The sequence below is a fragment of the Musa acuminata genome, chromosome BXJ2-5, assembly GCF_036884655.1.
Source record: "Musa acuminata AAA Group cultivar baxijiao chromosome BXJ2-5, Cavendish_Baxijiao_AAA, whole genome shotgun sequence".
NCBI classification, from domain to species: Eukaryota; Viridiplantae; Streptophyta; class Magnoliopsida; order Zingiberales; family Musaceae; genus Musa; species Musa acuminata.
The window spans coordinates 41,075,040-41,098,351 of NC_088342.1; the positions used below are offsets into that span (position 1 = coordinate 41,075,040).

General features: G+C 34.2%; 1 protein-coding gene and 1 non-coding gene across 4 annotated transcripts; both read left to right on the plus strand.

The window, feature by feature from the left end:
• The first annotated feature begins 698 nt into the window (after positions 1 to 698).
• Positions 699 to 8,555, plus strand: LOC135612811 (RPM1 interacting protein 13-like). Of its 3 annotated transcripts, none has more exons than XM_065109513.1 (4): positions 699 to 928; positions 1,036 to 1,539; positions 6,903 to 6,989; positions 7,154 to 8,555. In XM_065109513.1, the coding sequence occupies exons 2-4, from the start codon at positions 1,174 to 1,176 to the stop codon at positions 8,234 to 8,236; spliced, it is 1,536 nt and encodes a 511-aa protein (XP_064965585.1). In that variant the 5' UTR covers positions 699 to 928; positions 1,036 to 1,173; the 3' UTR covers positions 8,237 to 8,555. The 3 variants fall into 3 exon arrangements, with proteins under 3 accessions (XP_064965585.1, XP_064965587.1, XP_064965586.1); XM_065109515.1 differs by having other exon boundaries at positions 1,059 to 1,539; XM_065109514.1 differs by having other exon boundaries at positions 1,062 to 1,539.
• A 6,831-nt stretch (positions 8,556 to 15,386) lies between these two features.
• TRNAF-GAA (transfer RNA phenylalanine (anticodon GAA)) lies at positions 15,387 to 15,459 on the plus strand. Its single transcript has one exon. It is a non-coding gene; the product is annotated as a tRNA-Phe (tRNA).
• Positions 15,460 to 23,312: the final 7,853 nt, after the last annotated feature.

Genomic DNA, 23,312 nt, shown 5'->3' on the forward strand with positions numbered 1-23,312 from the left:
CCAGTTTAGGGAGTTCATGCCTCTCGTGTCCTGAAGAGTAATATCAACCGTCAGATTAGAGACAGTTCATCCCATCATGAGAATGTGTTGCCGGAACAATTTAAATTTAAGCTTAATATTTTCGACACCCGCTACGCCTACTCGTGTTGCTACCTGCATGCTGATATTGTATGGCGTTGGCCCCAAGTGGGTCCCAGAAGGGGTTACTGTCGCCTCCAATAACTGGGCAGGTAGGCGTAATGGTAGTTCGTTATGATTAGAGGGAATTCTTGCCCATACTCTCCAGAGAAGCAATCTAAGCCGTCGGATTTGAGGGAGTTCGTCCCATCATGAGAGGGTGTTGCAAGAACAATTTAATTTCTCCACCAGTTACGCCTACTCTTGCTGCTACCTGCCTGTTGATATGCGGACGCATGTCCGAAGTGGGTCCCGCTGGGGTTTTCGTCGCCTTCATTTAGTGACCAGCGAGGCGACATCAGGAAGCGGTAGACAGATGGAAAAGGATTAAGGCCCGAATCCGACTTGATTTATGAGGTGGGCATAGTTTGCAGTCGGTCCTCTGGGGTTTACCGTCGCCTTCTTTTAGTGAGCAGGGAGGCGACAACGGGAAGCGGTAGACAGATGGAAAAGGATTAAGGCCTGAATCCGACTTGCTTTAGGAGGCGGCCATAGTTTGCAGTCGGTCCTCTGCATTGACCAAATAACAGAGCCCAGCAGGAGTCCAATCGCCGGGCTGATAAGAGACCTTCGCCGCGTTCTCTACGCTGTTAAGTACTATCATAAAAGAAAATTGAACGTGACCTTCGACGTCCCTAACCTCGAAAGCGCCCCCCACATTCTCTCGCCTCTTATGCTCGCACTGGTGCTCTTTAACCCGTCTTCTGTTGCCTACTTCTCGTCTCCAAGAGTAGTATGCGAAAATTGAAGGGTTAGTCTCTGAAATCTCTCCTTTACTCCTTTGGTTCGTAATCTTCTGAACCAAGAATTTTTTTACTCGTTTTATTCCTTTCTGATGTGTGTTTTCTTTAATCGAAGATGTATTTTTTGGTCGAGAAAAGTAGGTTTAGTTGACGATCGCCGCATTAATCCCCAAGTCGCAGCCGATGCACCAAATTGTCGGTGGAATCGAGCAGTTCCTGGGAAATCCTCTTGTTAATCTGAGTCGTCGAAGCGATGGAACTCACGGGACCGGAGCACGTCCTTGTCGATATAAGCTCCGACGAGGAGTATTCCGGCCCGGACAGGTTGGTCAGCTCCTCCTTTGACTGGGTCGACGAGTTGCACGATCGCGTGGACGAGCGGCAGGTGGAGGAATCGGACGACGTGGTGTTCGTGGATGAGTTCTCGGTCCCCGTGGCGAAGAGGCGGAAGCCGAATTCTGATTCGTATGTTCCGGGGACGTGCGGTGGCTCGGACGGCGGCGACGACGACTGCTTGGTGCTGGATTCTGGCCCGGATAAGCCGGTTGCAGTCGTGCACGATAAGGACAGTGGTGGAGAGGAGGAGGATGACCTTCTCGTGGTCGCCGAGAAGGGGCAGGTGGGGAATCACTCTGTTTCCTTCTCTTCTTCTTATAAACATAATGATGTTTCTTTCTCTGTGATCTACTCAAAGTAGTGGTGTTTGCTTTATTCCTATTATTCGTGCCTTGCCTTCTAATTACATGGACGCGGAGCATTTCATTGTACTGTGAATTCTCCATGTGGCCTAGCACTAGTACTTTGTGTGTTTACCAGATATAGATTTATTATAAGTAAAGACAAGCAATCAGGACATTCCCCACGACAATAAAGGTAAAGAACCGCTACGCCAAGAACTGATCTTGAAGAACCGTTTGAAGCCTCAGATCTTTCTATTGCTTCCGCTGAGTCTGAGAACTAAAGCTATGTACCCTAGGTCCTTTTTGCATTGCATTAATCTGATATTGAAATGTAAAGAAAACTGTCCTTGGAAATCTAGAAGAGTTTTATTATTCAACCCTTGTTTTGCCTCTTTTTAGTTACTAGAGAGTATTTTGTACGTTTTACATCATGACTGCGATGTTTGAGGCAGATATGATCAGGATGTCCATTGGAAGGCACACATATGAAACATGTGGAGCTTGAAAACATTATTCACATGTTACTCTCAAAGAGTTTATAGACTTGTTTATAAGAACTAAACATATTATTTTATATCTTCGACTCTCTTTTGTGATGATTATGTGTGTTAAGCATTCAAAATAGATCCCTGTTGAGTTTAACTTCGTAGATATTGGAGCTGTTCAGCAAAATGTCCTAGTTATGTACAAGTTTTTTTAATTTGGTTTTCTTTAATTTTTTTTGTTTTTCATGATATCCATGTTACTTATGTGTGCCTCATGTTTTCTGCTGAATTACAACTTTGTTCATTCGCATAGTGCAGTTTGTGCCCTTTAACGTTGGTGTTTACAAATATTACGTTTTACCTTGTCTTGCGTTACCATGATATGATTCCACTGTCAGTCTCTAGCTATATACGGAGAATTTTGGATGCTCTATGCCCTGTTGATATGGCTTTGGGGCATGCAACAGTTTATTGAAACTCTATACTTTTAGCTTAGCATTATAACTGGCAAACTGGACATTAATAATCTAAACACCATTCTATTAGCTGTTGATATGTGTTCACAGCGATCTAGTATCAATTGTTTCCACCTAAAATATTTTTGATTGAGCTTAACCTTGGATCTAGTAAGCTGAGATAACTCTTTTGAACATATTTATTACTAGCATTATGCATGTGCAAATACACACGATCAGATTTGAACCCAGACTAAGCAAAATTTTGAATGACAGCCATATAATTAAGGAAGAGACTAAAGATTAATGAATATGAAACTTGTCTTTTCTGCTTGTTTGCTATTAAGATTCCATGATTAATATGTTCCCTAATTTACTTGATTCATTGATCAGTCACCATGAACAGATGATTAAAAATTTCAGATTCTGATGATGTATGATCCATTGTGACCAAGAGCATTACAATAGTTTAGATCTCATTAGATTTATAGTACTTAATTGATGAATTAACCAGTACCAATTGATCACTTCTATGTAGACCTAATTAATTGTTATTTCATTTCAGTTTTTATTTTAGCAATGGTTATCGTGCATGTAATTCTTTATGACAAATAATAGCATGGGCATGATCTACTAAATTATCTTTGTTCAGATTTGTCATGGTGGCATGAAATTTTAATTGAAGGATTCTAAAGGAATCTTATTGCATAAGAAACATGCGACATATTTTCTTATTGTTGCAACGAGACACAAACAAAGTCCAATTTTTGTTTATTTATCTTAGTCTGAGAGTTGTTTTGCCTCGAGTCTAGGACATCTTTCTTAAAAGAATCAGTGCTATTGTCTACAGGATGATTTTTTTTTCACATGATTTGGTACATTTTTCTGTAAATACTTTTCAATAAAAGTGCTGTGGTACTGTCAACATTGATTTCTAGTTCATTTAGTTAGTATGATTAATGTTCTTTAAAAGTATGCGGATGTTGACCATGGCAACACCACATATAATATCCTAGTATGAATCTGTTATCCAACTTTATCCTTATTTACCTTTTATGAAAGGTCTTAGAAACGTGATCCACCTTTGTGCAATCTAGGGACGAGTTCCTTACTGGTAAAGAAGAACCACATAGTAGTTTCCAGTCAATATATTCTATCTCTATCTAGCCATTTATTTCTTAAAAGTATCTATCTTTTCCTAAATTATATCTGAACTTCATGTAAAGATAAACTTATTAGTGCTTTTTAGGAAGGAGGATTTTGTTCATTTAAAAACAAGCTTTTAGTCTTATAGGGAATGAGAACTAATAATACCTTTGACATGGTAAGAACCGCAAAACTGGTAATGAGTAATCTTGGGAAAAAAACTTTGATTTCCTTTGCAAGTATGGAACTTATTTTTTTTTTTTCAGTTCATCCCTCTTATGATTATACTAATAGCAGGAAGCCTTGGTATCCAAGTCCCATTGGTGTAAATTTTTTCCATCTATATTGATTTCTTATGTGGATTCAGATTCTGATTATTCAATTCAACCTTGATTACCAACAAGTTAATATAGTTTGTTTACCATTGAATTCTCCAAGTTTATTCTTTTAATTCTTGTCAGGGTCAAGCAATACAAACCTTAATATGTAGCTCACCAACCTGTGCTGACATTTATATAGTTGTCCTTAACTCATTGTCGTCAACACACTTTGGTGGCAATTTTTTACTTTTGTCTTCTAACTTTAAATGCCACCTATTACACCCCCATGATAACAAATCCATGGTCAGATTCCATTGATTGGAATAATATCTGCAAAACTATATTCTTTTATCATTTTAAAAGACTTCAATAACCATGCTCCTTAGTTGCAATTCTGAGAATGCTGTCAGCTCACCTAAAGTTAGACCACAGCTTCCCTAGTTTCTTTAAGATTTAACTTTTAAATATGTTTTGCTTCCATGGTCATTCATATAGAGGCAATAATGATATGTGATGATGAAATTTTGGGCAAAAGAGAGATAATTTGAGAGAAAAAAATATATTAATATTTCTTACTTATGTTGATTGGAAGATAATAATGTCAAATATTAATATTGATTGTAAAAAAGATACTTCATGTCAAAAACTTATTTAGTGCTTTCTAGTAAGATAAACTTGTCTCTTTGCAGTTACATAATTGAGTCAATAAAATTGTGATGACTGATGAACATAAAGTGTCATTACTATATTTGCTATGAATACCTTCAGGAATCAAATAACACAGTAATTGCATATACAGTCAACAACATTCAAAAAACATCTAATTTGATGAATGTACATTTTATATGTGTGTGTACGTGTAAACTGCAACCTATTGAGTAGGGAAAATGATTTGCTACAATCCTCCAGCTATCTCCATTTCTTTGCTGCTTCAGCTTTGATCTGTTCTATAATGCTGGCATGATCCATTTTCCCTTGTCCAATGTCTCTGTATTTCAGTCATCTGCATTTTGTATTTTCTGCCACGTGTGGGGTGGGTGATAAGTAGATCACATCAGACCTCACTATATGAGAAGAAATAGTTTCAGATCCTCTTTTGAATTCCACTCTACTCCTAGATTTGAGCATAAGGCTTGTAGCAGTGTACATTGGATATCAGCTTCACTTAATATTTTGTTTTTGTACCAAAGTAAATGGCTTGTAGCATATTGAAGAGCTAAGGTCTCTTGGAGCCTAGGTGCGAGATGAGGCACAAATCTTGTTGAAGCAAAGCACACAACACAAATATCCATGATGGATAGTTATGCAAATAACATATTCGGTACTTAGATCTAATTGTTTCTAAACAATGGAAAATATGTTCTGGCACATTTGCTCAATGATTAAAGATTGTTAGGTCAATTGTCAAATGCAACACCATTGGTGGTGAAGATGAAGTTGAAAACATTAACAATAGAGTAGGGAATTAACAACTGAAGAAAGATATAATTGGGATAATCAGGACCATGAAATGATATGTCGAAACCCAACTGTCTGGTTTTTCTTTGCATTTCAACAAAGGAAAATCCTTCTCTATATGTTGGCCATTTTGTCTTGCTAAAAGGAGCCCAAGTTTTGCTCCTTTTATTGCATTGACATCATAGCAAGTAATGAAGGTAGTATAACATTATAAAGGCATGCCTTGTGGGCAACAGGTTTTTTTTGGAAAAGCTCATGAGGTGTGTACCGAAGACATGCCTCAGTTGGTGAGGTCAAAATTTGAGCTTCAGCGAGCCTTATGCATTAGCACCCCTAGGTGCTCTTTTAATAACACTGATCTGTACAACACAGTCCATTGTATGAATGTAGCAATCTTTTTTAGTGGAGAAATATTATTATAACTGTATGCTTTCAGCTTTATTATTATTACCATTTTAAATAGTTTCATGGTACTATGTAATATCTATGTATAATTAATGTTCTTGGATCTATTTCTGGAGCATTTCAAATTTGAGTTGAGCTTTATGGCAGTGCATTGATGGGAAAATTCCTTGGCTTTTGAAACCAGTCTGTTTAATTTGAATTTACACTTATGAGCGAAATGCATAACAATTTGGGACTTCCATAAAAGTGATAATTTTCATTTATATAAGTACTCTTTCCCTAGAAAACAAGATTTTCACTTTTCTTCAAATTTAGGAGGCGCATGAAGAAGTTTATTGGTCCATTGATGAACCACATTATTGGTTATGTATCTGAAACAGGAGATCTTGTGCTATATGATTAGCATTTTTCTGTTGATTCCTAAATTTTGAAGTTTTTTGTGGTCACAATTTGCTTGTTCATCAAGGGTTTCTTTACATTCCTTTACAGTAATGTCAGAAACAATAAAATTGGAGAAGATAAAATGTCCATGGATACCACATTTGATTGTATGATAACTAAAATAAAAGGAAAGAGAAGTTTCATATTTGTTCCTAGAACAGACATATAATGTTTATTTTGTCAAGGTTAAAGTGGGATAACTTGTTAAATAAAAGAAGGGGATAACTTGTCATAAAATGATGTCAGCAAACAGTTATCTTTCTAGATAAATGATTATTCACCTATTATAAATGTTTCTTGCTTTTTTGTGGCAGATGCATGATCAATTTTTACTATCTATGCATGTTTTTAGCCAATTTTAATCATCCATATTATTTGAGGGTTTAAACTTGTTAGTTCAAGTTTCTATTTGCATATTGGAAATAGGTTTTTAATGCTTATATTGTCTAAATGCTAATGTCGGAATCTGCAGCTTCTTCACTGTTTGACCTTAAAAAGAGACATGCTTATGTTTATGACTTTTTGCAACAGCTGCATCTTTTCCTTGTAGCAGCATCTAATAATTCTTTAGCCATATTTTATATTTTTGCAGTTGGCATGCCGGGATTACCCACATTCACGACATCTATGTGCTAATTTCCCTTTTAGCACCTCACCACATAAAAAGTATTGTGACCTGGTGAGTCTTGCCCTTTCTACTCAAGACTAGTATTCATTTCTCCTAATTATGATTTGCTGCAATTTTGCTACCCATGCTTTCTGAAACTTTAAAGATTTTTTATTTGGTATTTTATTCTATCATGCTTTCATGTGTGTAAATAGTTTGATGCCTACTTATTGCAGTGCCATTGTTATGTCTGTGACTCTCCAGCCCCCTGCAATTACTGGGGCAATGGTGATTTAGGTACCGACCATTGCCATTCTACTGATAAGGGAAGGTGGAAATCAATGAGACAGTCCTTCAAACAGAAGAACATGTTGACTGTGCCGCCTCAGAAATTCACATCATATAACTCTTCTTTAAATATCCCACCACCTCAAGATTCAGTACGACTACATCATTTCAATCCAGTTCCTCTCAGACCAAATTTACTCCAGCCTTGCTCAGCCACTATCTCAAACCCAGATGCAATCCACCAGAGAAACCAATATCGACCTTCCACTCTCTCTTATAGACAGAGACCTCTCCAGCAGCAAACCAAATTCTACCAATTCGTTCCTAGGGTACAACATGTACAGAAAGAGGGTCAGCATTCTGGTGCATTGACCACTCAACTTATGAATTCTCGTTCAAGATTTAGAAGGTCTGGGATGGCACAAGCTGGATTTGCTAGCATGAATAACCATTCTGACAACACTATTTCCAGTAATAATCATGTTACCAGGGCTGTGCCACAGAAATCTACTCATGCAACAGTGACATCACAGATTCCTTGCCCTCCAGAAGGACAACAGAGATCTCAGAACCTGTTGATAAAAACATCGGTTGTCTCAGTAGGTCAGATGCAAACTACTGCACCATCTCAATTTGCACCAGCAAAACTGCAGTGTTCTGTATGCCCTAGGTTGACAGCAGCAGATTTTAGCCAGAAGAGTTGGCAGGATATATTGGCTAGTGTGGCATCTGAACTTGGAGTTTCGAACTGTAGCGACTCTTGCATCATGGACAACCAACAGGCACCTATGCTTCCTTCTCCATCACAACCATGTGATGAGTCATTTTCTGATATCAATGCAAATGTAGATGTTCACTCTGCTGCTGCAATGACTACTAACCTTAGTCCATTAGATCATGGCTCTAGTCTGTCTAGCAATACAATGTCTCAAATTCCAGAACATGTGGAGGGAGAAGATCCTGACCTTGTAAGCAATACAACCGCTGGGGAGAATTGGCTGGATAGTCTTTTAGCATCCATAGAGAATTGAGATATGATTGTAGTTCCAGTAATAAACCAGACTTCAGAAGAGGGTCTGCTATATGGTCTTGGAGTCTCATGGAGCAATGCGAGCATGGGTAGTGTTCGACCCACGCCTAGCTTAACTCTGTGTTTGACCCACTCCACCAGTGTATTGTTCTGCCCATGTATTTGGTCTTTTATTGGAGCAATCATCTCCTCTGTATGTTTAACAGGGATGATTTGCTTTTAATCTTATCAATTGCTAAGAAATAATTCCCCAATCATCTAGTAACGATGATACACAAGTCTCCATTATTTAAAGGTTGAAATTGTCATTTAATTTCTAACAGTGGCATGGACCTCTCAGTCAACTTTATCAGATGCATACATCAAACAAAGGCACTACTCTCTTTAAGTTGATAACCTCCTGGTAATATTATATACATGCCAACAAAGTCTCAAATCCTGAAGCTCTTATTAACTCCATTCTATGACATCTTCTTTATCCATTTGTGAGTTTGTACTCCAGTATGTTGGGCTATTCAACTTAAGGTGAGTTTTATCAGCTCATAACTTTTTATCAGTTCATAACTTATCCCTTCTTAATCTAATCATAATTTATATTAGGGGGGTGTGAGATTGTGAAAATAGGTAGAAAAAGGGGCAGCAGCGAGGGAGAAGATTGCAGCCACGTGATTCCAAAGAAAAGGAGGAGAACGAGACAGAAAAATAAGAAAAAGAAAAGTAAGAAGACAAGGACAACACAATAAGACTGTTTTTAATCATCTAGCAGTGCTTTCATCTCAGGTTAGATCAGATCTACAGTAAATTTTTCTTGTGATTACTTGGGGAGAATTAAGGAGAATTTAGATATTATACACAGTGACGTGATCCTTGTATCCTAGTTATTCTCTTGTGATTATTGCTAGAGTTTTGGGCAAGAGATTGGGATTTGTATATTCATTATTATTATAGTGGATTATCTCTAGTTTACCCCATGGTTTTTACCCTTCACGTTGGAGGGATTTTCCACGTATATCTTGGTATTTTATTTAATTGTGGTTCCATTTAATTATGCTGCATGTTATAGCCTGCTAGTATTTGTTCATATACAAAAGTTATTTATTTTTGTATCGGAAAACAGTAATTGGTATTGATGTCTCTTTTTATTATTTTGCTGATGTCTCTTTTTGATTATTTTGCTATAATATTCTGTATTTGAGGATGAGTATTGGGTCAACATAAACTTGCTCCTTTTGTTGTGATCGCTCGACTTTGCTTTGACGAGTTTCGTTGAATCATCCCTTTTCATTTTTACTATTCTGAATAGTCTTAAAACATTTTATCTTACCATTATTTTTTATTATTGTTACTATGTTTTTTCTTTCAAGTTTGCTAAAACATATTATCTTAAAATAGTAGTTGGAAAAATAATAAAGATAAAGTAAAGTTTCAAGTGTTTTTTTTTTTTGAAAAAAAGATAAGTGACGAAAACAAAATTTGATTCCAAGACCTTTACAATAAATTATCAATATTAAGTTAAACAAGTTGACACCTTACAAGTTCTTCACCTTGCGAAGAAAGAGTTTCCAACCCCAGTTGCATTCCACCACAGCTTTGTTCCGTCTGTCATGACATCCTTTCTAATGTTGAAACAGTTGCTCAATGGTCACATATCAATAGAAACAATAACAATTTTGCTTACATTCTTGTTAGTTTTGCTAAATTAAATTTTGATATGTATGAACCCATTATAGGTTGACTTAATACCTCTTTTTAGAAAAGAAATCTAAATTGGAAACTAAAATTCAATGCAATTAAACTGTGAGCTATTATTCTATATCAAAGGAACACGACTTCTTTTTAGGATCCTTTTTTTTTTAAGAGAAAAATATCATTAATGCTAAACTGAGCTGCACAAGGGTCAGAAGCAACCCAAGAAATAGAGATCTTATAGTTCTCCCAAAATTGACGAGCCGAGGCCACACCATTTTGTGACCTTCGAAGCATGCATCACATTGACTACTTGGAGACATGAGAAAAGGAGCAAGATATCTTCCAAAATGTTTCCGAGGAAGCACGGACTATTTACCTTAGCAAAATTAACCAGTTTTTAAGGAGTAAATCTTGATGCATATGTTGTTAGATTTAATTCAGCAGCTTTTCAAATATCATATAGTAAAGCAAAGACCTAGGATTAAAAATCTGAGGATCTATTTGTAAATCCCAAGGATCTAATCATAAATATAAATAATAAAAGGACTAAATCGTAAAATATTCAAAGAAGAGGACTGTGAGAGAGAGAAAAGAATGAGCGGACGAAGAGGAGAGGGAGAGGGGACTGCGCCCCTCTACGTTCCGCACGGTTGTGGAGGCAGAAGGGAAAGGGAGCGAGAAAAAGGAAGAATGAGAAAGGAGAAAATAGAAGAAGGAGAGGGAAGAAAGGGCTGCATCTGCGAGGGAGAAGAAGAAGAAGAAGAAGAAGAAAGGAAGTGATTTGGGCATAGAGTTTTGGAGTAATTTCTTTTATTTGGAATGTACAAGTGTGCTAACTCCTTTCTATTACAATTTTAATTTCTACTTTTATCTTAATTATAAGAAATTTAAAAAGTTTACATATAATATTTCTTTCGTTTAGATGTAAAATTTTAAATCTGAAAATTTTAAAATTTATGACCTATCTATCTTATTCTTATTATAACTATTTGTACTGATTTCTCATTTAGATAAAGTTTACCTTATCTGAAAATATACTTATAGATATTTCTTTTTATATCTTGTGCTCGTACTTCTATTTTAATTTACTATATGGATTCTACAAAATAGAGACTATAATTTTTTATCTTTCAATTTTAAACTGTTTATAACTCTTCGTTGGAAATTCTGATTTATATAAAATATATTTTATTAAAAACTAAACTCAATAAAATATATTTTGTGTATACTTGAAAGATTTATAGTACAAATGCCTACTAAAATATTTGTTTTAGTTGATCATATGGAATCGATAGAATAGAGATAATATTTTCTGACGTTTTGTCACTAAATTATTCGTAACTCCTTTTTAAAAACTCTTATTCCTATAATATTTTATTAATCTAAAGTAGATTTATATATCTTTAAAATTTAATATATGTTTAATAATTTGGAGTATAATTGGTTATTTAAATAATTCATTTAGCGTGCCTTTCATATTATTCTAGAATGAAACTTTTATTAATTTTGCTTATTTTTGTTTTATCTTTTTGAAACTTAATTCATCTATAATTCTTTGTTTTAATTGAGCCTTATGACACTATTTTTAACTCTTATATACTCTTGTCCTTAATTTCTTTCCTATTTGAATACATTATGTGAAAGATTATGTTTGCATCATATTGACTCATATAAGCACATGTATATTTTTATTATCTTGCATGTGGTTGCACCAATTTTATTGATCACAATTTTCTTTTATACTCTGATACTTATGAGATAATATGAACTTTTTCTAAAAATGAAAAATGAAGTTATGCTTAGAGCCCGCGATGCTCTGTCAACTCCCTTTGACTTCACTTAGACGTGGGTGGATGGAGCTTCCAAATGTATGAGACTTTTATTTGATGGTCATACAGAAACGGATAGACCATATTTTATCTATGATCCCATTGCATCCTCTATATTTTTGATATGATATCCAAAGCATTACTTATATGTTTATATGTACAGTTTGGATAAGAATAAATTAAATGTAACATCAAATATGATATTTGAGTTTCTGCTTCTTATTTGTTATTTTGATATGCTCGGAGATATTCCATATACCATTGATATGCTCTGGAACATTTTATATATCATTGATATACTCTAAAATATTTTATACGTCATTGATATACTCTGAAATATTTCATATGTCATTGATATGTTTCGAAATATTTCATACGTCATTAGTATGCTTCGAAATATTCCATACGTCATTAATATGCTCTGAGACATTTCATATGTTATCGATATGCTCTGAAATACTTCTTATGCTATTGGTATGCTCTAATTACTTTTTACTCAACCAAATATGTTTCGAAGAAATGACATTATGGTTTTGTATGCTATAAGTGGATATATATAAATTCTTATATCCTACGTTGCATTTTGATATAAAATTTGTTTGAGACATTCCTCTTTTGATATGGATATGTTTATTGCTTGCTGAGCTTTGTAGCTCACTCTATTGCTATATAAACTTTTCAAGATAGTTTGTCACTTGCTAAAATGTTAGAATTAGGCTGAGGTAGTGGAAAACTATTAGAGAGAAAGTTTTTATAGGTTGATTTTATTATTGTATAAGTGTAATTTTTTGTATAATAAAATATTATCGACAAATTTAAATTGATGTATCATATAAAAGCTTTACAAGACCTCTCCTATTTGAAATTTTGAAATGTTAAAGTTTAGTTTAGTAAATAGTTGGTTTTGTAATTATATAGTTTCTCACATTAGTGAATTTATAAGTGTGGTTAATATTTTGTTATGTTGGCTTTGGGTTTTGTGAATTATGGAGTAAGATAGTGTTTGATTATAAACTACATAGGTTTTATGAATGTGAATAATATTTGAATATTTTTTAATATTCTTAAATATTAGTTTGGATTCATTATGGATTATGGATAAATTATAATATTCTTAATTTAAGATATACTCACACCTCTTGAATATAATAATTTGAAAGGGAAGGAGATGCCCAGATCTTTTGAATATAATATTGCTTGTGAATGAGCCATCATTTTTAATTGAAAATTCATTCCTTACCTCCACTGATGACTTCTCGATCCTTCCTCTCTAAAGGGAAGCCTTAGGCAACCAAGCAATTTGATAGTTATCATGAGCAAAGAATAGAACTCTAAGAGTCAAGGTATGATGATTGATCAAGTGGTTGTTGATGCTTGGCATTGTTTCTACTGATCCAAAGAGACATAGTCCAGTGGCAATAGTGCTACAAAGATAATCAACAAATTGTTTATCAAGATCATCACCTTCCTTAAGATAAGCTACAAGGTGCCAATTATATAATCACTTGAAATGGTAAGCAAGTTTGGATCATAAAATATTTTAAAAAATAATATTAATTCGATAAGTAAAGAATAGATGGAAGAAGAGTTTGAATCAAGATTACACAAAAAAAACAACGATAAACAATTTGACAATGAAGAATGCTAGAGAATAATGAAGAGTTAGGGAGATGTCTTTAAATGAAGAATTTAATTTTTGGTGCCACTTTTAACTACTAAACAGGCTTCTACCTTGACCAATCATTTTCTTGGGTGTTCATTCCTCTCTGCTTAAGCAACTATAGGCACTATGTACTGATACATTTCTAAATGTATAGAGGGTCCTGACTCATCTATCATTATTGGTCTTTTAAAAGAGATGTATGCCTCGTATCTTATCAATTAGAAAATAATAAAGTAGCAAGTGTAGAGAAGAATCACACCCAAAGCCATTATAAATGAGGTCGGCCACATTGGAGTAGTATTGTATGGCCTTCACATTAATGAAAGAGGGTTATTTGGAGAACAAAAGATTATTAAGCCAAGAATCATCCCAATAGGTAATTGAAGTACCAGTGCCAATAAGAATTCTAAATCACCTATTAAAGAGTGAGACAAATTGAAGATTATATGAGCAGTTCTAGAGGCTATAATTGTAGAAAGAGACCCCCATGGGTCCATGGTGCCATATTTGGAAATAAAAGTTTTTACCTATAGCTTATTTTTGTTGCTAAGAATAGGTATTAATCTTTTTATGCATATTACTTGTTTAGTAATGATAAGGTCTTTGATGCCAAGTCCTCGATATCTTTTGATTTAGTAAGGATGTATCATCCAATAAGATGCATGCCATCGTAGTTTGGATCGTCATTCCAAAAGAGATATAAGATATTTTGTTAAGGATTTTATTCAAAACCAGAAAATTAAGTAGGATGTGAGTGGAAATAGAATTAATTATAAAATTGGTTAGAATAATTTTTCTAAGAAAGCAAACCCTTATATCAACCTTGAATCTTACTCATGACTTTGTTAACAAGAGAGTACTTGTATCGATCTTAAAGTCATCAGTCTTAAGAGAAATATATTCGAAGATATTTAAAAGGTCATTTACTTTCACGAATATTAAGGGTAGAGCAAATATTATGTTTAGTAATAAGCTTGGAGAAATAAATATCAAAATTTGCAATATTGACTTTGAGGTTTATAAGATTCTCAAAATTTTTGAAAATTTTTTAATTTATAATTAAGATTTGGGGTTGGCTCTAAAGGCAAAAAGGAGATCATTAGTAAGATAACATAAGAGATTTTGATATCTTTAAAGTTAAAAGGTGTGATATTTTTTAATAATAAAAAATATGAGAGAAGAAATAGAGGATCCATACCACTACTAATTTTGAACCATATAAAATTTTTATTATTTATGGGGTAGGAGAAAATAGGGAAAGAGATACAAGCCTATAAAGATCCACTTAGTAAATTGGTAAGAAAAGTTCATAATTTCTAAGGAGATTTTAATGACAATCTAGGATACAGAATCAAAGGCATTTAGTTTGAAGAGAATGAGGAGATATTTAGCTTTCGAATTAGTTAAGAGTATGAACAAACTTATTAGCAATAAAGATGGTATCATAAATTATTCTTCCTTCGATACAGACAAATTACATAGAATTGATCAAAGAACTGATATAAGTTTTAAGCCTCTTTGACAAGAACCTTATTCAATATTTTGTAAAGGATGTTGCATAGAGCAATCAATTTGAAATCTACGATAACATTACTCTTCTTATAAATGATAAGACAGAAGATTTCAAATTCACAAAGAATTCCTCTAAAATTGACATAAAACTCAACATCGAAATAATTGGGCTGAGGTTTTTCCCGTGATCCATTTGATTTATAGTAGTTTTGATTTCCAAGTGTAAAATGAAAGATCAAATTATGTATAGTAGTTTTGATTTTGAGGTGTAAAATGAAAGATCAAAATTTGACTTCTAGGAAGGATCAACTTTAGGAAAAGAAGCGCAAAGAGTCTAGTCGAAAGACCCAATGGGAGAGAAAGAGTTGCAGAGCTTCTTGTACCAGTAAAGATGTGTTCTGAGATGTAGTTGCAATGTTATTATCGATTTATAGAATATAATATAAATATAATAAACAGCGGGGATAGCTCAGTTGGGAGAGCGTCAGACTGAAGATCTGAAGGTCGCGTGTTCGATCCACGCTCACCGCATTTATTAATTTTTATATCTATTATGTCAAAATAAAAGAAAAATGAAAATACTGTAACTTCACAAAATCTATAATATTTTTTATTAGATATTTCCATCTATAAAATCAATTCCTGATTTTTCCAAATAATCCGTATTGTTTAGTTTATTCATTTGCATTCTATCAAAAAAAAAAAAAACATATTGTAGAACTAATATATATATATATATATATATATATATATATATATATATATATATTAACTATAGAGTTGAGTAATATATTTTTACTGATCTCACTCTCCCAGAGGGAAATGGACTTGAAGCTGCTGTCTGCAGACAAATGAACGGAACTCAACAACAGGGAGGCTCCAATAAAATGCCTCCTTTCCCGAAAAGAAAAAGCCCATCTCTGGTGGGTGATAGATAGAGCTACATCCTCCTCGGTCCTCTCCACAGAGGTGAGCCGAGGAGAAGGACGAATCAAGGACACTGCTACATCCTCCGCCTCCTCTCCAACATATATCCTTGCTTGCACAAGCAGGAAGAAGAAAGGAAAGGGAGGTGCACTTGATTGAGACTCCGTCTCCCCCCTCCTCCTCAGCTCTGAGAGCTTGCCAGGCTTTATGGGGCAAGTCAACATAAAAAGTTTCAGTGCAGGCTTTGGCTTTACAAAGGCAGATCCTCCTCTTCTCTCTCTCTCTCTCTCTCTCTCTCTCTCTCTCTCCCTTCGATCAGGTTCAGTGTGGAACATATAATATATATTATGATAATGATCTAATACTGTTTCTCCATTGCCAACTTTTGAGGAGTAGGCATTGAGGGAGCTATAAGGTACATGGATTAAAGTTTCGAGAGATGCATATCATCTTATGATTTCCTTTGGTAGGGATTCTTGAATATGATATAATTTCTTGAAATTAAGGTTTATTCTTTCTTAAGAAAATATAATTTCATTTATTTACCTGTCAAATTTCTAACAGATTAAAGCATATGATTATAATGTTACGATTGTCATTGATCGCTCTAAACTAGTTTCAATGACTCCCGAGTTATTATTATATATGAAAACATCTTAATTTAGTTGAAATTTATTAGATTAATAGATTGCATGTCATGCACATATTTTTTATGCCTTATTTGAAACAGACATTAATGTCATGCGGATTCAAAACTTATATGATTAATCCCTACATAATATTGCTCGATTCTTGCTTTGCTAGCATATTCATTGAAATATAATAAAACCTGAAACGAACATACAAATCCAACTGCCAAAGAAGTATTCTTTGGGGGGTGAATAGCTAACCAAATATTTTCTTTATTTATTTTTTTTATCACATTTCGTTTTTACCTCGATTTTTAGGATGGTTTGGGTATGTTTTGAGGATGATGACGTCTTTGAAGTTGGACTTAGATTTATAACTAAGAACCCAAATTTTTTAATTTCGTGATTTTCACTCATATATTTTTAGTTGGCGTTGATATATAGTGTGTTGTAACATTTCGATTAATTTTATATTAAAAATTGATAAGATTAAGATTGATTTATAAATATTATTATTAGTTTTAATTTAAATATTTTTTAATAATTTATATTAAACGATGTTGAGAGGTCAATTAATGTAATTTGGATCACAATATTTAGTATTAGAATAGATGATGAGAAGATTCGAATAAAAAAGATTTAAGATTTGATTTGAATTAATTGGGACATCAAATTCTGATTAATCCTACGTCATAAGTAGATAAGATTAAGATTGAAATATTATCTATTATTATGTTTCATTTTGATTATAACACGTGTAAAACAAAAATTAACGTAAAGAGACACTAAAGGCAAGTGTTGTATTTAGAAATTGACATGCCGTCAATGTCTTTGTATCACATGTGCGTCGGTCGGTCGACGGTCGAAGCGTTGAACGCACACGTCCCGATCTCAATCCAATCCTTTTGGTGATGACTTCGTCAATCTCAACTCGATTAAACATGACGAGGACGGTCATCAATGACGAGCTACGTAGCCATATTTGCATGACTTTTCTTCTGTCTCTATTTATGTACTTGTTATTTATTTTACTTATGATAAAGACTTCTATGACTTTTTCCTCAAGGAAAATAATATCACTTAATTAATATAAAAGAAAACAACAGATTTAGCTCGTATCAAGCTCGTATCGAAAGAGAGAGAGAATAGGAATTGTAACATCCCATTAGTCTCGGTCCCAATGTGTATGATTAGCTTACAAGGGCATGATGAGTATACTACGTTAACTTTCGCTTAAGTATTTTGATCCGCCATTGAAGGACCAAAATGAAGTTATTGGTCAGTTGACTCATCGGATCGAATGAAGACTATTGAGACCTCCACATCTTTTCAACAATAAATTCCTTATCATGAGCTGCAAGATAATGAGCAGCCTTACTCCTATGTCTGGGAATTTTATATGAAATAATTAAACATGCTGGAATTTAGATAGTAATACAAATATATTGTTGATGCAATTTCTGATAGACCAAGGAACACCAGCTTCATTCTTTAATATCTTCATTAGGTTAAAATCACTGGTTCCCACTTCCAGATGATAAATACTCTCCAATGCAGACTTTTATGACTTCACAACACTTTGGAACATGAGATAACATGTCAACAATCATAATATTTTATACATGTACAACAACAACAACCCTTAATTATAAGGTGTTAAGCATTTGATGTAAATAATAATATAAGAACATTTAGATCTTATAGTAGTTTATGTATTTGATTATTTTTGACCATTTAGGATTTAGCACTGTCCTTAACAAATTGCTAAGTTTGATGGTATTGAACAAAAAACTTTCTCTAATTTGATCTGACAAATTATAGAAATTCAAAGCCATGACGTTGACTTTAAAGATATATTCTCATGAAATCCAAAAAATCTACTTTTTACATGTTTAATTATCTTTCACTATTAAGGACATGAATGCTAGTATTTAGATAAACTAACATAGGTCAACCTGATGCTCGTATATGATAGGTGACTAAGAACATATACAATTTTATTGAAAAAATAAAACTGTGAATATAAAATTATTTAGTTTAATGATATGTGACTAAGAGCTACTTCAATAACATTGATCGACATATTGATAGCTTGAAACGACTCGGACGACACATCGACAACCTGAGCTTGCTCACACAACATATGGTTGATAAAATCAAGTCAATCAAGGAATGTCTCATGTTCAATGCACCCCAATTAAGACTTGTCTCGGATCTAATGCACCACGATGTTACTATTCCGATTTGGCTCAAGAATGATATATAACGCTCTCAATAACCACTATGATCTTGAAAGTACCACTATGATCTTGAAAGTAATAGTTCTTAGAGTTCACTTTATAAAAGACTTCTAAGGTGTATTCCCTACATACTAAAAATTTCCTTAAGAACTTATCCAAACTGTCTAAAGTCAATAATGACTTGATAATTGAAGGGCATTAGTCGGAAATACCCCCAACTTAGTTCTACAGGCTAAGCACCTTCGGAAATACCCCCAACTTATAATTTACATTGAAACTGACCTAGGAAAATCCTCGATTAGTTCCGAAATTGATTCTTATTCGAACAATAAAAAATCGCATTGATAGTTTCATACTAAAAAGAGGACACAAGATGTCTTAGAAAAATTTCATGTGACCTTCCCGACTAAACCATGAGTATCTGAATAGGCTGAGTTTTACTATTTTGAATGCCCTAATTCCAACCCTACTTGTTTAAGTACTTTCGAAGCAAGGTCAACCTGGATCAATAATCGGGCCTGCTCCTCTTAATTTTCAAATACCTAATCCCTTACTATTTCATCGATTGTTTCAAAACTAACCTACAATCGCTTGTCTCCTAATCAATTCCATCAACTCAAACCATAACTATTTCTGTTGAAATCTTTCATAACTAAATCCAATGAGTTTAGTTTCTGACTATGATATTTTGATTTGTGACCCCTTACCTTTCACAATTCGTCTAGATGACATAGCAAGGACCACCCTCATCTCCACTTCTTTTTTTAACTCCAATCCCTCCATCTATTCTAGTTCCTAATCTGGTGGTAAAGTCTCAACCCTTTTCGATTGATCTACCATAGGAAAATAATTTCCATCAAAACATTCCCCACGGACCACCCCATTATCAACCTCAAGTGCCTAATGGGCAAAGGAAGTTGGTTGCTCAATCCACTAAACTCCATTTGATATTTGTATACAACTTTTTGAAGTGGACCAATGATAGAAAAATATCAAAAAAGAGATCAAGCAAGGAAAGCAGCTAAAGTCCAACCCTTATCTAAAATCTCTTTTTCTAAGAAGTATCGTGAAGGAAATTATGATCCCATGAAGTGTATCAACATTTACTTTTCAAATGATGTTATTCAGAATGATAGATTCTCTCATGGGTCATACTTTTTAGTTGACTTTGTAGGGGCTGATGAGGGAATGGTTCTCTAAACTATTCTTGGAGTCAATTTCCTCTTTTGGATAGTTTGCTAAATAATTTGAGCTCAGTTTCATTAGTTATAAACGGTCAAAGAAGCTCACAACTTCTCTTTTAACTATACACTAGCAAAACAAGGAATCATTGACCAACTATACAAAATGATTAAATGATGAAGTAATCACTAACAAATCAAATCTCATCTATTCTCATTAACATATTGGTAATCTTCAACTATCAAAGTTCTTCTATTTGGTCATTACACGACCTTCAACTATATTCCTATAGTTATTATAAGAGGCTAATCAACACATTTTTATTGAGTATATCATTGATAGGAAAAGGAGCTTAAAACCTAAAAGGCCAACAAAGGAGTTGAGAGCTCTACGATAGAATCCACCAATGTGACTACTATATGAAAGACCGAGGGGAGATCGAGTTGTCCCTTGTCGGAAGATCACCCTATTAAATACCTCACACACCAAAGTAATATAGATAAGGGAAACGAGGCTCCTCCGTACGTCTTATCCTTTATGAGCCCTACTAATCAAAAGAAATCAATCAAAGTTCTATCGATTCTATTAGGACCATAGACACGACATGGAGGCTTACTCATAGAGGCACTTGTATCGCTATCTTAATAGGGTTCGGAAAACATCCTTGAGACCTCAAAAGCCCATCAAGTGACAAGTTGATGTGATAGTCAGACTGCTAGCATCATGAGGAACTAGCACTTCTACCTATAAAACCTATACAAGGGAACCTCAAGCTAAGAGGTTCCATCCTTCGGGTGATCTTCCCACTATATCAAAGAGGAAGATATAGAACACTTGGATCCCAAATACGATAGTGTATTTATTATTTCTTTTATGATCATCAATGCATTAGTAAAAAAGATCCTAATTAACACAAGAAAATCTTTTGATATCTTATATTATAATGCATTTTAGAAGATTGACTTGATAGCTATAGATTTGTAGTCGATCTTCTCCACACTTACTAGCTTCACTAGGGATTCCATTACTCCCTTGTGGATTATTGACTTGTACATTGTTTTTGGGTCAACTACATGCTCGAAGACAGTAAAGACGAAGATCCTAATGGTCGATGTTCCATCTCATATAATGCCATCATTAGATGCTTAACCCTTAATTGACTGTAAGCAATTGTTTTAACATATTATATGACCTTGAAGTTACCAACCATGTCAAGAAGCTTAGAATTAAAAATCTTGTTAGTGCTATTTGATATCGATCATACTTCTTAAGAAGACATCTCTTTCTATTTAGTAACTAGATTTGAGGGAGTTGACACCTCAAGCCACCCATCTAGAAATCAAAGAACCACTAATCAAGATCATGTTAGACTTGGCCAGGCCGAATGGTTAGGGTTGGCTTGCCATTTTCTAAAGAGAAGAAGATCGAGCTCATCAACTTTTTATATCACAATTCTAAAGTTTTTGCATGGACACTACCTCAGCATTATCTTTGACTATTAGCCTATTATATAGAAGTCCAAAAGGTTCACCCCAAATTAATGAATGATAATTGAAGAAGTTAACAAACTATTATATACTAATTTTATCTACAAGGTCCATTACTCAAACTGGCTCTTCAATATAGTTCTTGTAAAAAAAATAATAAAAATGATATATATGTTGATTATACCGATTTTAATAAGGCTTATCCAAAAGATAGCTTTTATTTGAATCATATAAGAATAGCTCTAAAGGATGAAGAAAATATCTCATTTATTACTGATCGAGAGCTATATTGCTATAAAGTTATGCATTTCAAGCTCAATAATGTTAGAGCAAGTTATAAGTCACTAACTGAGCCATTATAGAAGAATGAAGAAAAAGGTGACTGAGGCAAAAAAAACATGAGTTGACAACATGCCGAGCATCTTGTGTAGCTATCAAACCACCCTAAAGGGCCCAACTAGAGAGTCGCTCTTTTGCATCGCATATGGAACTGAAGCTTTAGTACCAATTAAGATAAACCTCTCTATAGTCGGAACCTAAGAGTATCTTAAAGAAGCATTAGATGTGGGGCTTCATACAAATCTAGACTTGGTCAACGAAGTCAGGGCAAAGGTGCACTCCATAACCTAGCTTACAAAAGTTTGATGATAAAGTCTCACAACTGGAGGGTTTAATTTTAGTACCTTGGCATTAGAGATTTAGTTCTACGCAAGGCAAAAGTCAGTGACCTAATGTATAATAAATGAAAAGTTGACTCAAATTAGGAAGGACTCTACTTCATAGTTAAGAATGCCTGATATAAGACTTAGTGACTTTAGACTTTAGAAGATTTAGACATTTTACAAACTTGGAATATTTAACACCTTCAGAATTACTATCCCATGTATATGTCTCGAAATCCTGAATTTGACGTCTGTCTGTGTACTCAAAAAGGTTACATAAAAAACCTTTATTAATAAAATCTTTTATATTATGGTCGAGAGTTTGTACATGCTAAATAAACACCTTGACGTAAAATTTTTTTTAAAAAAAGAGTAAAAAGTCGAAGTGTCAACTATGACACATAAAGAACCTTAACCACCCCATCATGATGGCGTTAGGCAGAGGCAACACTATGATGAGTGGTTGAATTAGAAGAGGTTTGGGTACGGGGGAGGACTCAAGAACTTTATGCTCAGGCTCGATAAAGGTAGTCACCTTTGCTAGTCATAGGTGTCCTACAAGCCAATCACACAAGTGATGACACGTATAATATGACACTCACTCTTTATATTTATTATATATTTAATATTTTATCACTTTATATTACTTGTTGAATGAATATATATTATGATGTTCATGGATCTATGCAATGAGAATCAGATCATGATGTGATCACGATAATAAGATCGATTCGCCTTTAAACACAGACCATAAATAATCCTGGTCATAGGTTACTCAAGAGGGACATTGAGATAGTTGGACAGACTATGGACACTAAGGATACAATACATGTGCTCATTGGAGAATGAGTTCACTGATTGATCCGCTCATGTAATGTTGGATGGTTGATAATGCCTTATTGTCAAATGGTGATTCCATAATCCTAGTAGTGTATTTGATCCTTAAACTTGAGATACCAAGGATATCTTGTATGATACACCACTCTTTGATACTAGATCTATAGGCTTGAAAGTTCTAAATCTAGAACAACCAATTATCGGGAATGGTAGACAACTTTACGAGGGCTATTAAGTGTCAATAAAAATCATCCGCTCTTAATGTCATGGGAGGAATATCTCATGTGTTGTCGCTTAGATAAATCTCTGGCTAGAGTCATTCAGATTTAGAGAGAAAGAATTCTCTAGGAGAATCCGATTCGAATGAGACTCGAGTAGAAACCATATGAGTCTGATAGCATCATGCCTGGCATATGGTAT